This window comes from Pithys albifrons, chromosome 7 (assembly GCF_047495875.1).
Source record: "Pithys albifrons albifrons isolate INPA30051 chromosome 7, PitAlb_v1, whole genome shotgun sequence".
Lineage (NCBI taxonomy): Eukaryota > Metazoa > Chordata > Aves > Passeriformes > Thamnophilidae > Pithys > Pithys albifrons.
The window spans coordinates 19,679,054-19,692,632 of NC_092464.1; the positions used below are offsets into that span (position 1 = coordinate 19,679,054).

General features: G+C 36.8%; 1 protein-coding gene across 3 annotated transcripts in view; it reads left to right on the forward strand.

Annotated features, from left to right (window-relative positions):
* NEBL (nebulette) overlaps nt 1-13,579 on the forward strand; it is a 257,377-nt gene that overhangs the window by 62,912 nt on the left and 180,886 nt on the right. For all 3 annotated transcript variants that reach the window (XM_071560196.1, XM_071560195.1, XM_071560197.1), the window contains one exon: nt 9,717-9,801. In XM_071560196.1, the coding sequence (XP_071416297.1) occupies nt 9,717-9,801 (85 nt within the window). The remainder of the gene's footprint in view (nt 1-9,716; nt 9,802-13,579) is intronic.

Here is a 13,579-nt window from a genome sequence, read left to right on the forward strand (position 1 = left end):
AGATGCTTTTTGGCTTTTAGGGATATTAGATTTCTCACCCTCTTGATAAAAGGAGTAGTTTTTGTGAGGTCAAGAAAACTATGATGTCCTTCTAGCACTTATTTCTCTTTGGTCTTATGGGTGGCTTTTCACTGTCCCCTTGGTCCTATTAGTCATGTCTTGAATGATAACATTGGAATTCAGAAGCACTAATGAATTGTCCAGTGAAGCTTGGCTTTACAGCTTTGCAAAAGAAATAAAGAAAAGCATAAAGATTAAAAACTAGTGAGCTTAGAGAAGAGTTAAGAAGTAGAAAACATGGAAGCTGGGAACTGGAAGGAAATCTAGTTCACAGTCAGTTTCCCAGGTTTTGGCCTATACCTTCAGTTTTATTAGAGTGCAACAGGTAGACTTCAGCTTCATTACAGCTGGGATCTAGTGCTAAATGGCTTAGCAGGTTTTAAATGAATGAATGAATGAATGAATGAGAATTTCAGTTTTTAGTAGCAAATATACTTTTAGCCAATACCTTCTTGGAAGTGGAAGGCTAAATACAAACAGTAAGCAGTAGATAATAATTTATTTCTGATGTTATTTTCATAGATTTTGAACAAAAAAACTTTTAGAATGAAACTCCTTGCTCCAGTTGTATTTCTTGCATTTGAAAAACTGTCAGAGAAGAAAGCATTATTGGAATAAATACAAGTTTTGCTTCTCTTTTGCTTGTGGCTTGTCCTGGTATCAGAAAGCCATACATTTAGATGTCCATTTAGATGCTGTATTTAAATTCCCATACTGAGTGCTTCCAATTGCCTAGGAGCTTTTGAAGCTGCCTGATTTTGTCTCTGTGTGTTTATAAGATGTGGTTACTGGCAAGATTTCCTCAGTTTGACTTGCTATACATGCACAGAAAGAATTTTTTGCTCTCAGTATGGCTGGCTGAGGTACAATGATCACTTTCTGTCAAAAGTACCTTACTGTCTGTGTATGAAGAATAGGAATAGATTAGATGTACTACAGGGACATTAGGGAAATAATGTTTCTTAAGATACATTACTTGTAAAGATGCAGTTTAATGTAAAGTGGCATTCTTTTTGGTAAGGAAATTATTAAATATATTATCTATATATTTTTGTATATATTGTCTACATTTCACTTAATACAAACATATTTTATTACCTGAGGTAGACTTAGAAAAATGATTTAATTACAATACCTATGGTCAGATATCAGGTGATGAAATTACAATATTAGAAAGGAAAGTACTGAAGTTCCACCTGTAAACTCACCTAGATCTGGTAGCGTTGGTATGTAAGATGGGAATCTTTGGGGTTATTCAGGTGCAGAAAGAGAAAGCACTTACATGAGTAATTTTTTAATTTAATTTTTTTTTGGTTTTGCATAAGAGCTATTTCTTGAAAATATTCCAGAACTGGGGGGAGGGGTGGGTGCAGGAAGAGCACATTTATCGCATTATAAGTAACAGCAGAATTTAGAAAGTACTTGCATAATTCAGTGTCATGCAGATTGAGATACTGATATATTGAAGGCATAATAATTAATAGGAAGATTTAGGAATTTTGTAAGAAAATTTGCCATAGCTATATGCATGAATTATACCCCAATGAAAGCTGGAACTTGAACAAACCTGCACCATAGAGGTTTGGTAAATATCTGTATGTATGTTTATATGTAGCATGTTAGGACTACATTGGAGCAGGCAGACCAAGCATTTAGACCTATGCAAAACATGCTGCTTTTATGATCTATCTCTGAGTGCTCTTGCTGACATTCTTAAAAGAGGACAGCAAGATGTTAAAGGGGTGAAGAACATAGACCATGGGAACTATGGCTCATACTGTGTGATTTTTCATTCTGCTAGATCTGCTGCTGTAAATTGACAAGTGAAGTTAGGGAGAAACTCAGCTTCAGTCTGTGGTTTTTTCATGCTTATATTCATGTTCTTTTGTCTCTTGGGTATTTTGAAAGAAATTATAATAATCACAGTATCTGGAAGAAAACAATTTGGAAATATTAAGTCATCAGCCTTGTGTTGTGCCACTGATGATGACCTATGAATATTTAAAAGCAAAGCTTCTGTGGGTTTTTTTGTGTCTATGTGATGTATAGACCTGAGTGAGCTCTGGGTGAACTCACTGGGTGGTATCCTGGGAGCAGTGTAGCACTGCCAATTGGTAAGAAGTATGTGTGTCTTTGACAGATTTTGTTGTTGCAGTGAGGTTTTTGTTTATTATTTTGTTTTGCACAGTTGCTTCTACCTGTCAAGTTTCCCTGCACTTTCTGTGCATCTTTTGTGTATCCTTCTCTAGCAGTGGCTCTTGCTTTGTGATCTGTTGTCAATACCAGTTAGTGTGCTGCCAATGGACTCCTGCTCTGGGCTACCCTGTAGTTCTTGGTCTGCTACTGATTAATTTTCTTTCCCCAAGCACTGGGATCCCATAGCTGAGGAATAGGTAAATTATTGAAGGGGTAAGTGCCTGGCTGCATTGAAAATTCAAGCAGTTCTAATTTTGACATCCATGGCGGTTGGATTTTACTCCTTTTAATCTTTTTGCTAAATTTGAATACTACTTTGCTGAGATCTGTATTATAACAATTCTTATATGAAAAGTTTCTTAAATGTGAACTGTGTCCCCCTTCTGCTGTATTTTTTCAAACCTTTAAAATGAAAGTGTTTTGACCCAAATTTCTCAAAAAGCAAGACTTGCCTGTCTCCTTAACAATGTGTCTTTTCCTTGTATAATAAATATGAAATTGCAAAAGAGAGTTGAAAGAGAAATTTAAGAAATGGGGTAAACACTGGTATCCCCTAAGACCTGGAGGATTTCTTCTTTCTGAAGCAGTTGTTGGGAGGAAGCAGGAAGGCAGCAATCCATGGCAGTCAGAGCTGCCTGTGTGACAGTGACAGTGTAGGCGTGGTGGCACTTGTCCTTCTGTCTTCACCAATGCTGCTCGGAGCAGTTTTCAGGGGAGCTGGTTGAAATCAAAATATCAGTATGGCAGCATTGCAAATGCAGACAACCCATTAACTGAAAATGTATTTGCAGTAGGTTTCTTGGTCATCTTGGTATTGTAAGTACAAAGTAATTTAGTGATACATCTATGTTTTTTCTCTAAAACTTGAACAATACTGGCTACTTGAGTAATGTTAATGTTTTTGGATATAGACTGTGAAAAAGTTGAAAATTTAGAAGATTTTAGTATTTTTAAAAAATAAAATAGCTTTTAAAATTATAAAATAAGCTACTATAGGTTCCTGCTCACCTATCTAGCATTTTTCATGGCTGCCCCTTCTGCCAGTGATTATAAGATTACTGTGTAGTCCACTGCTTTGTAATTTCAGGTATTCCTCAATGTATGACATACATTTGCAGAGCTAACTACTCCACCAGTTTGATACAGTAGAATTTATGAATGGAATTTCAAATGGTGAGAGTCATGAAATTTGATATTAGAGTTGGCTACTCAGTTTTTACACCTTTCTATTTAAATTGTAAACATTTTCTGCCTTGCTCCTTTTCAGTAAATGGATTGGTTTTTTTCAGCCTCAGGCAGAGAACTGGTAGAGTACTAACCTATGCCTTGGGAGTAGATACAGTTGGAATATTTAATGTGGTCCCTATCCTTAGCTTTTGAAGGGAGCCCCAGATATGGGTTTCTGTAGTTGTGTATCACGTGCAAGTCTGGTAGCACAATGATGTGCAACATGTGTCGGGTTTTATGTGATATGTGGCCTTTCACTCACTCCAGGAGCACGGATGTTATGGCTTACCCCAACAAGCAAGTGCAAGTCCTTACTTGTAATGTTTTTTTTTTTTCTCATGGATTCTGCTGCTTGCTGAATCTCTGAATCAATACAAACTCACCTCTCCAGGGGATTTTTCTCATCAATAGGAACTTGTATTTAGCTAGCATACGGGAAGAACTTTCTCTTTTTCTTCAAATAAGAAGTACAGCAACACTAATTAAATATCTGAAAAAGTCCCTTAAAAGTAGAAGACAAAGATGGAAAAATAGCTTCTGAAGCAAACTCACTGCAGCCAGAGTACCTGTTCTTCATACAGTGGAGTAGGTTCCAGTAGCCAAAGTGAATGCTATCTTCAGAGTAATTTCTGGAGAATTGTGATAATATCTCTTGTCCACTTCATTGCCCAAGTGCTGCCATCATCCCAAAGCTCTATTATCCTCTAGTTACATTATTCCTCCTACAAAAGCCTTTATAATTGCATGCAAATAAGTGATCTTGCTCAGAAAGCTCAAAACAAAAGAGAAAACCCAGAGGAATCCCCCCTGGAGCTTCAGAGCAGTAAGTGCAACTAGGCACGAATTTCAAATCAAATAGTCAGCTGTGGGCAAGATTTCCCTCCTGCTGCTTCTTTCTCTGCTGTTGTGCATCTTATGTGTCTTTCTGTGAATGGCACAGTTTCAAGGTAGGGAGATGAAAGCAGTCCTGTGCCTCTTCAGACTGCCAGTTTAAACACTCCCTCGCTGAGCACAACTTAATACCTTATCACCTTTATCCTGGATAAATTATTTTGTATCATATCTTTTATATGAGACTTAATTGGAGAACTCCTGTGTTCATTCTCTGTGTTTTTGTGCTGTTTGTTGATGTAGTCTCAGGTAACAATTAGCAGATTGGGCCCTTGCAGGTCCAAGATGGAGCTTCCCTACCTGTCCATCAGTTTTTGTGAGCTTGAGTTACATCCAGACTGCTACATCATTATTCAACATTTAAATTCAATTTGGAATTTTTGCATACACTGTACTGAAGTGCTAGTTTTAAAAGAATAACTAGCTTTTATAGTTTTTCTTTAATTCTTGTGAGATTGGTTTAAATTTATTATGATCTTTCTCAGGTTTATTTTGTTCCACTCTGTACTACTGCAACTGAAAATAAGTGGTTTTTCTTTTTTCTTTTTTCTTTCTTCTTTTTTCTTTTTTCTTCTTTTTTCTTTTTTCTTTTTCTTTTTCTTTTTCTTTTTCTTTTTTCTTTTTTCTTTTTCTTCACCTCCTTGTCTTTTAGAGTTTGCTTAAATTAGAACAGTTATTTCAGACACTATTTAGGAGAGATATAGCCTAATGTGACAGCCAGTGATGGTGATTGGTATTATGAAAAGATGTGATGGATCTCACCCTCTGCTTGGGAGAATAATTTCGATGTGTGTATTTTGTGCCTGTTCTCTGGGTAGAAGATATCACAAATTTAATGTTGGAGGCAAATACTGAATCAGTATTCTAGGGGAGAGATAACACAATAGAAATCTAGTAACTGTGGCAAAGGTTGTAATTCTGTAACTATGAGCAGTAACAGTTAATATTAAAGCCAGAATATACCCTCACAAATTCCTTAATTTTCTTGTTGGTCAAGTCAGTGCAAGGTATGAGCAAGTTAATTTCAGCAGATGCTTGAATTTATCTCAGTCTTTGACCTTTTTCAAAAGAAAGGAAGCTGAATCTTCATCCCAGTCTCAGAACATGATTGGTGGTTTTTTTTTTTTTGGTTTCTGCCTTTTTGTTGGTTATTGTTGGTTTAAGAGTGTAGAAATGCTGATGAAAACTTTACAGCTAATTAAGTATTTGGGAAATTTTCTATGTTTAGTCATTGAAAAAGCTAGGAAACTTTCAGGTACTTTCCTGAATTCTTGTAGGTTTTACTAATACTGTTTCCAAATATCAAAAGGGAAGGAGTTTTCTCATAAGGAGCTGGAGATTGAGTTGTGGTTTGATTTATTAATCAAGCTGTGCAGCTGAAGGAGGCAATATAGTAACCCACAGCAGAGACACCATACTGTGTATCCTGATTTGTTCTGGAACTTCTTGTATAGATCTTTATACAGGATTAATCCTAATAGCATTAGTGTGGTAAGACATATTGCTAAGTAGACTTAGACAACTAACAAAGACTTTAAATAAACAAAAAAATCCTTTGGACATTGCTATTAAATAGCTGACATGAGATCAACCTCTTTAACCAATTCTTGGCTCTTTCTCAGACATCATCTTGGACAAAAGAGAAACTGAGCAATGGATTACCAGGGACCACTGTCAGCCTTTTGAATTAAAGGCTGTTGCCATCCAGTTGCTCATCCTTATTCAGAACATTTTGATGAAATGTGGTATAGCCCTAAACTGATAGTTAAAAAAGCAGATTTGTGAATTTTAACACTTTTGTTTCAATGTTCTATTTTAGTCAAAAGTACCCATTGGTACAGTGTATCTTAGATAGTTTTTACATAATTTAGTATCTTAAATAGTGATAATTATCCTGAACACGTGCTCTCAGTAAGCTTAAAACAAATGTGGAAAGCTGAAGATAGGATTTAAATTTAACATTATTCTTTTTAATGCATTTGAGGCAAGAATTTCCATAAATTACAAGGGATGTATCTGAACCCATGTCTTTCTGGTCTGATATACTTTGTGAGTAGTTTCATAAATCAGCTGCATTTAAAATGACAACCCATAGTAGAATGCACTGCTAATTTAATTTTGCTAAATGATTCTTATTTTAATCACTGTAATACATTTTAGTAAATGGTTTATATGATCAGTTTAAAGGCTTGATTTAAATTTCAGCAGTTTTGTTCACTTGTCATGAGTATTGTTTACTTCCGTGGCCAAGTGTGAATATTTTTCATTGATAAAATCAGTTTACATAGTATTTTGAAGCATATGAAAGAATTGCTTGTTCAAGATTGGGCATACCTCTTTACTTGAAGTATGCAGCTATTGTTTCTAAAGTAAATAATGAACTTAAATACATTGGTTTTGAAGTGGTTTGCTTGGACTGTTGAAATGCCTGTGGAAGAAAGCATTCCTTTTGCAAATGGTCAGAAGTAAGAGCTGGCATATGATAAAAACAAGGTGTATGTTCCTGTGCTTCAGAATGGAGAGGTTTAATTTGAGAGCCTGGGTTTGTAGTTCTCTGCTGCTGTTGCTAACAGGGTTCCTGGGGGCTGTGGCTGAGCCACTTGCCTCAGCATTGTCCACTCATTTCACAAGGGGACCAGGCCAAAAAACTCATCTGAGCTGGCTCACACTCTGTGTTCTCCGTGTTAAAAAGGATGAATACAAGTGATTGCTGTGATTTTAGTACCAGGGTCATCATATGTAACCATGGTTTAAGCAGTGCTATGAATGTTTACAGGAATGCTTTCAGCATTCAACATGTGCATAATGTAGTTTTTTTAAATGCATGTGTGGCAGATGATACTTTTTTAGGGACAGGGATTCTGCCATCTATAGGAGTTATCCATGTATATCTCATGGCTACTATGTGGAAAACTGCAATGCTTTAAGGTGTGAATTATGCACCATTGCTACAATCTTCCTTGGTATCAGCAAGGCCTGACTGTGAGGTGGCTTGTTGCCTTCACCATCTGTCCATTGCTGCTTTCCAAAAGGGGCTTGTGAACCTCCTTGTGGCCTGTCTGGCATTTGTTTTTTGCCTCTATACAGAAGATGGAAGAGTGAGATAGAAGTGAAAAAAAGAGCAGCCCTTCTGGAGGTATCATTCTTGTCCCAAGGTACTACACAATGCTGACCCCATCTGCTTCATGCAAGAGCTGGTTCCCACTGGTGTTCTCGTGGCAAAACCTGGTTCTGCCTCCCTGTGTGTCTCTGGAGCTGTGGCTAAGCCATTCTGCTGGCTGGCATTGGCTGGTTCTAAGGGGGGTGGTGGTGGGGGAGCCCCTAGTTTTAAAAAAGGAAGGGAAAAGGCAGCAGTGTATGCGGCACATGGTGCTCTGTGGCGAAAGCTCCAGCTTGGGTGGGACTTGGGCAGGCATGGCTGTAACTCCAAAAGAATTGGCTGGAGGGTGCCATGCCTAGAAATTTTGTTTTCTGGTTTTAAGTGACAAGCTCTCCGAGACGAGTGGCTGACATAATGGGTGGGAAGGGATCTCACCATGAGCTCCCACAAGGCATATTTGTCCATCTGCTAGTATCCAGCCCGAGATGGTTCTTACCCTTCTGGAAGGAAAAGCTTTCTTCCATCAAAGTGTTTACTTTTTGCTCTTTCTATGCAGCTATTTTTGTTTGAGAGCTTGAAATCCCTGGGTTGTACTGTATTTCTCCTTTATTCTCCCTGTGTAATGACACCATAAATGAGGGGATGTTCCACAGCCTCTTAGTGCATGAGTCTACTCCATTGTACTATACTGTAGAAGTCTGGCAGCGTAAGATGTCGTTTGATGGGGGCAATCAGGCCTGAAGCAAAGTTGACTAAGTAAAGTCCAGGAAGTATTTCTCATCAAGTATTGCTTTTGCATTTCTGAGAAGGAAACATTCAGCTTTTGCTAAAACCTGAAATCCTCCTTAATTTTTCATGGTTGCTTCATTTTTTCAGATAAAATCCCCTGATATTTTATTGAAATCACGCACTTCATGGAAATAGAACTTCCAAACGGAAAGGAAAACTTTCTAACAAAATACGCTTTTGAATGAGAATGTATGTGATCTTTACATGGAACAGAAATTTTATGGTGAAGCTATAGCAACTGAACTAGTTGCTGAAAGAACATATTAGAGATAGCTTGGAGTTTGAACATGTAAATGTTTAATGTTTGATATCCTGAATCTTCAGATGCTTACTCCTTATTACTTCTGTAGAAATTATGCTGCAAATATTACTGTATTTGAAATGTTATCCTTGATGTCTTGTATCTGAAATGTTGGAGGCACAAATGGGATAGCTGCCAGACATGGGAGACTGAATGGTAACCGAAGTCAGGAGTGCCTCATGTGGTTATAAGATAAACGTTTTGGTTTCACACTGAAAGTAATTTCACACCATAGAAAGTAATTAGTTAGAGATCAGTTTCCTCATAGTGTTTTGGCTCATACAAATATATAGATTTTGGGATATGTTATTTCATTTTTTTCCTTCTTTTTTTCATCTTTCCTATAATCAAATTTTTTGTTTAACAGTAAAATTGTAGGGTAAGTCCATGAAAATTAATAGTGGTTCTGTAAGTGAGTAGGGTTTGAGTGCTACAGTTCACAAAATCACAGAATGATTAAGATTGTAAGAGATCACTGGAGGAACTCTAGTCCAACCTCCCTGCTCAAGCATGGTCCCCTAGAGCATGTTACCATAAAATGCCAAAGCAAATCATAGGAAACATAATGTAAGAGTGTAAAATTTCAAATGCAAAGAGAAGATGCCAGAAAGATTTAAGTTCTGAGACACCACAGCCTTTGGCACTAGATATTACAGTGCTGTATTGACCTATTTATCATTAAAGCATTTTACTTTTCTCTACCTGGAAAGTACCTGCCTTGATCCTTCTGGTTTCTCCAATAATAGTTTTAAGACACTATGGTACTTCAGCTGTGCTCTCTTATGTAGCTTTGGTTTCTGTAAAACAATTCCATTTTAAGGGCTTTTAGTTTAGTCTTTGTTCAGCACATGGGTATACCAAGACAATGCAGTTAAGCCTAGATTTGTTCACTCTATTGAAAACAAATTTTGGCTGTGTGCTCTTTGAAGTCAGCGGGCAGGATGAATGGGTGGGCTTTAGATTCATTACAGGAACTCCTTCATGTTGTTTCTGCAAAGCATGTCTGATGCAATGTTTTTAGAGTAAGTACTTCTAATTCATAGCAAACTATGGCAGAATTCTGTACACTGTAGGAAAGCATGCTGGGATGCATTTGACTTTCTAGCATGTGCAAATATTTACTGTTTGGCTTTGTGCTTCTTCTTCTTCTAGACATTACCCAAAGCAGTCCTTCACTACAGTGGCTGATACACCAGAAAATCTTCGCCTGAAGCAACAAAGTGAATTGCAAAGTCAGGTAAATGAAAGATTTCTTTTGCCTTGTTAATATGAGGCTGTCAGTCCACTTCTCTGTAGTTTTTCAAAGTAGCATTAGTATTTCTTTGTACATATATAGCAGCACTTCAGTGTATTTGCAGAACATATTTGTACGTTGGTGTAACACTGCAAAACTGAAGATTTTATTTCTGATCTCACTTAACCAGTTACCATACCACTGTAAGTCCATTGACATCACTGAAATCCTTCATTTTCAGCAGTATACAAAGTATCTAAATAGTATTTAATGTTTGAAGTGTTACAACTCAACCTAAAAAGGGTCCATTTACCTCAGCAAACTACTGTTAGCTTGCATTAAACTTAATCATGAAATAGCTGTCTGGCTAACAAACATTTGTCATTAGCAAATATTTAGAAGCCTTTAATATTTGTCAACTCAACTAACTGAATGATCAGTATGTGGGTCTGTTAATTCCTCTGTGAATATTCTGTGATTCTGTGTGATTCTGTGATATATGACACAGTCAATAATCCAGTTGTCATATATTATCAATTAAAACTTATGCAGGTTAATAAGAAATATATTTCAATTGAAATGTAGAAAGAAAAAGGGAAATAAAGAGAGGAAAGTGTCAATGAAGACTGAAGTGACCCAAATGCCATGTTTGCTAACTACATAATTTGAAGTTATGATTGATACTAACTCATTAATGTCTGAAAATCCCTCCTCTCACCCACTCTCCAGTATCACTTTTGTATATTTGATTTTATGCAGTGCTGGAAGTTGGCCTGGCTGTGTATGATGATCGTAGTATTCGATTGTATTTTATTTTATGAAAGTTCTGATGTTTTTTATCTGTTATGTTTTAGTTGCAATTTCTCATTATAAATTGATAGCTATCATTGCCAATGTCATAAAAACCTGTAGGAGAAAACAGACAATAAACAACAAGAGCTTTCTCATTTGGAAACCTTTCTGTAGTTAATGGGTAAAATTGGAGGAGTGCTAAAGAGAAATGGTAGCACAGATATTTAGCATGGTATACATTTTAAAAATTTCTTTACCTTTTGGCACTACAGTTATTGATTATAAAACTTAGAGAAATTGTTTCATGATGAAATTCTGCCATCTAGAAAGAGGACAGTTACTGGACTGTACATCTCTTGTTTTCAGTCGATTTTAAGTGGAATTTGCTTGATTGTCTTTTAGTTCTGTGGTTCCGTGTGTCGGAGTTACCACTATGTCATGAAGTTAAGAGGACTTTATAAAGACTACTTTTTTACAGGCCTACTTAAAAAAATATAAATGTTGAGCCCACTATTTTTAGAAGTTTGACAGAAAATGTTGGGATTCAGGAGAATAGTAAAATTTTACTTTTCTTTCTAGAGGATGTAGGAGAAATGGTTTTCCCTAACCTCTCTCAACAAGCTTACATGACACTTTGGAAGCATAAGGAAACTTGTTCCTATTTTGTTCTCTATTTGTAAACGGATCATTTAGTATTCTAGGACTGGATAAACAGTATCAACAAGAAATTTGGAGTTTCCTTATAAATAAATTTGCTGCAACTGTTCATAATGCACTGGCATAAAATGTTAGGTAAGGATCTGCTCAAAACTTGGAAATGGAGAGAAACCCTTAATTTGTTCAATGTGCCCTTTTCAAAATTATTAGTCAGCAAAAGATTTGCAGATCCAAATATAATTCTAAATTATAAGGGTACAAAGTTGCCTATTTGGAAGAAAGGCAATAATTTGTTTGATCATCATTTGCTGCCTTGTTGTTGATTCACATCTAGATGGTGTTAAGTAGCCCAGCCTGCAAATTGTTTCAATGCTGAAATAAAGATTCCAGGGACTTTTCCTAATCCAACTTAAATCTTGTAAAATAGAGCTGTCAATTCTGAATAGTTTCTGTAATACTCTGAAGAGTATAAGGACAGAGACATTGCCATCCTGAATCAGTCTTATTTGCCACCTAGGCCATTGTCCTATCTTTTTAGGGGAAGTTGAAAGAATCCCAGCTGAAACAAATACATGGGATTTAATTTGGCATTGTTCAGGTCTTATTCTATTTCAGTGCTGTGCAGAAGAAAAAAGGGTGTGCATGGTTCAAGAAAAGCCTTTCACATGAAACCAAACTTGACTGGATAGAGTCACATTATTACTACCTTCCAGTGTCAGAGTTGCTTGAGCCTCCTGCCAATGCGGTTGACAATTTGAGATAGAGCAAATTCTGTGTTACGTAATGTAAAAAATTATGTTAACTTCTGAAAAAGGATAAATGCTTTTCTACAGTAATAGCTACTTTCTAGTTTCTAAGTAAACATCTTTAATGTTTTTAGTTCTGAAGAGGCAGAACCCTGTGTTTAACTGCAGGACTCCAAGTATTTTTTCAAAATCTGTAGCTTTAGAACTGTTGTTTATTTTGCTCAGCAAAGCAGTAGGAATAGGCAAAGGAAACACCATTAAATATTGTATAAGCTAAAAGACACATGTTTTTGTAAATTTGTTGATTTGATTTTCATTTAAGCAGCAACTGACAGCATTTTAAGTTCCAGTGCTGGATCCTCTGTCAAGAATCCACTTGTTATTGGTTTAGCCAGGTGGGCCTAAACTTAGGTTTTAAAGTTCAGATTAGGCCTGACTCAGCTGACTTGAGCTTGGCTGAGCTAGCTAACAGCTGACTTCTTCTAGCCAATAATATTGTATTCCATACCATACTACATCATCTCAAAAGGGGTAAGAGCTGGTGTGTGGGTGTGGCTTAGGCAGTTGCTTCACAGCTGTGGTCCCAGCAAGACACTCTGCTGTCCCATGAGGGATGGGGAGGCCCAAGCCCGGAGTACCAGTTTACCATCATGTTATCTTAGGGAAGTAAGATGTTTGTTCTTAGCTTTTCTCTCTGCTTAAGTCTGTCTCTGAAGAATTGACTTCTCTAGAATGATTTGTAGTTAAAATGGTAGAATTGGTGTTTACTGGGGAGTGGGAAGTTATTCCTTGTTATATGTAACTTGTGTAAGTGTGTGTTATATTTTAGTTTCCTCTTAATTTTCTCTCTTCTGTATAAATACATATAGTTAGTTTCAGCATAAACCTGCTTTGAGGGTTTCTTTTTCTCTCCCTCTTCTTTTTCCCTTAGCTGGTTGGGGGGAGGAGGAACCCTTTTCGCTCTGTCCTGGACAGTTGGCATTTTGCCAGCTCAACCCAGGACACCATTAAAGTCAGCATCAGGTACCAGGGTGTCATGTTGACATAACATGACAAGAGCAAAATGAACAAAACAAAAATACTGTTTTCTGGATGAGTCAATAGAAAGTGGATAGCTTTATAGAACACTTGAAAAATTAGGATGTTAAGTAGTCAAAGGACAATATTTAAAAGCTTTCCAGAGAAGGGCTGCCCTCTATATTATATAATTTCAGAGCTTTTCCCCACTATAGCCTTTTGCTTTCATGTTCTTTCATTCCACTCTGTAGCTGGAAGGAGATGCAAATACATTTTAGGAGAGGATGGAAGTTTGTTTTCTAATGTAGAGAACTCTCCATACCAGTGTGCCTCCTGACAGAAGAGAATGAATTTTAAGGACTTTCATCATCTAAATAAATAAAGATCCAGTGTCTCAAGCAAAATTTTTCTTTATGCTTCTCTGATGAAAAAGCCCTGTCTTTTTGTGTGATTAGTGCAGTCTCTTACTCCATGGCACACAATGGATGCTTTCCGCATGCACTTACTTCTCTTGGATGAACTCAAATACAGAAGTTAATGATATGCTCATATCAGCTATGTTTACTTGA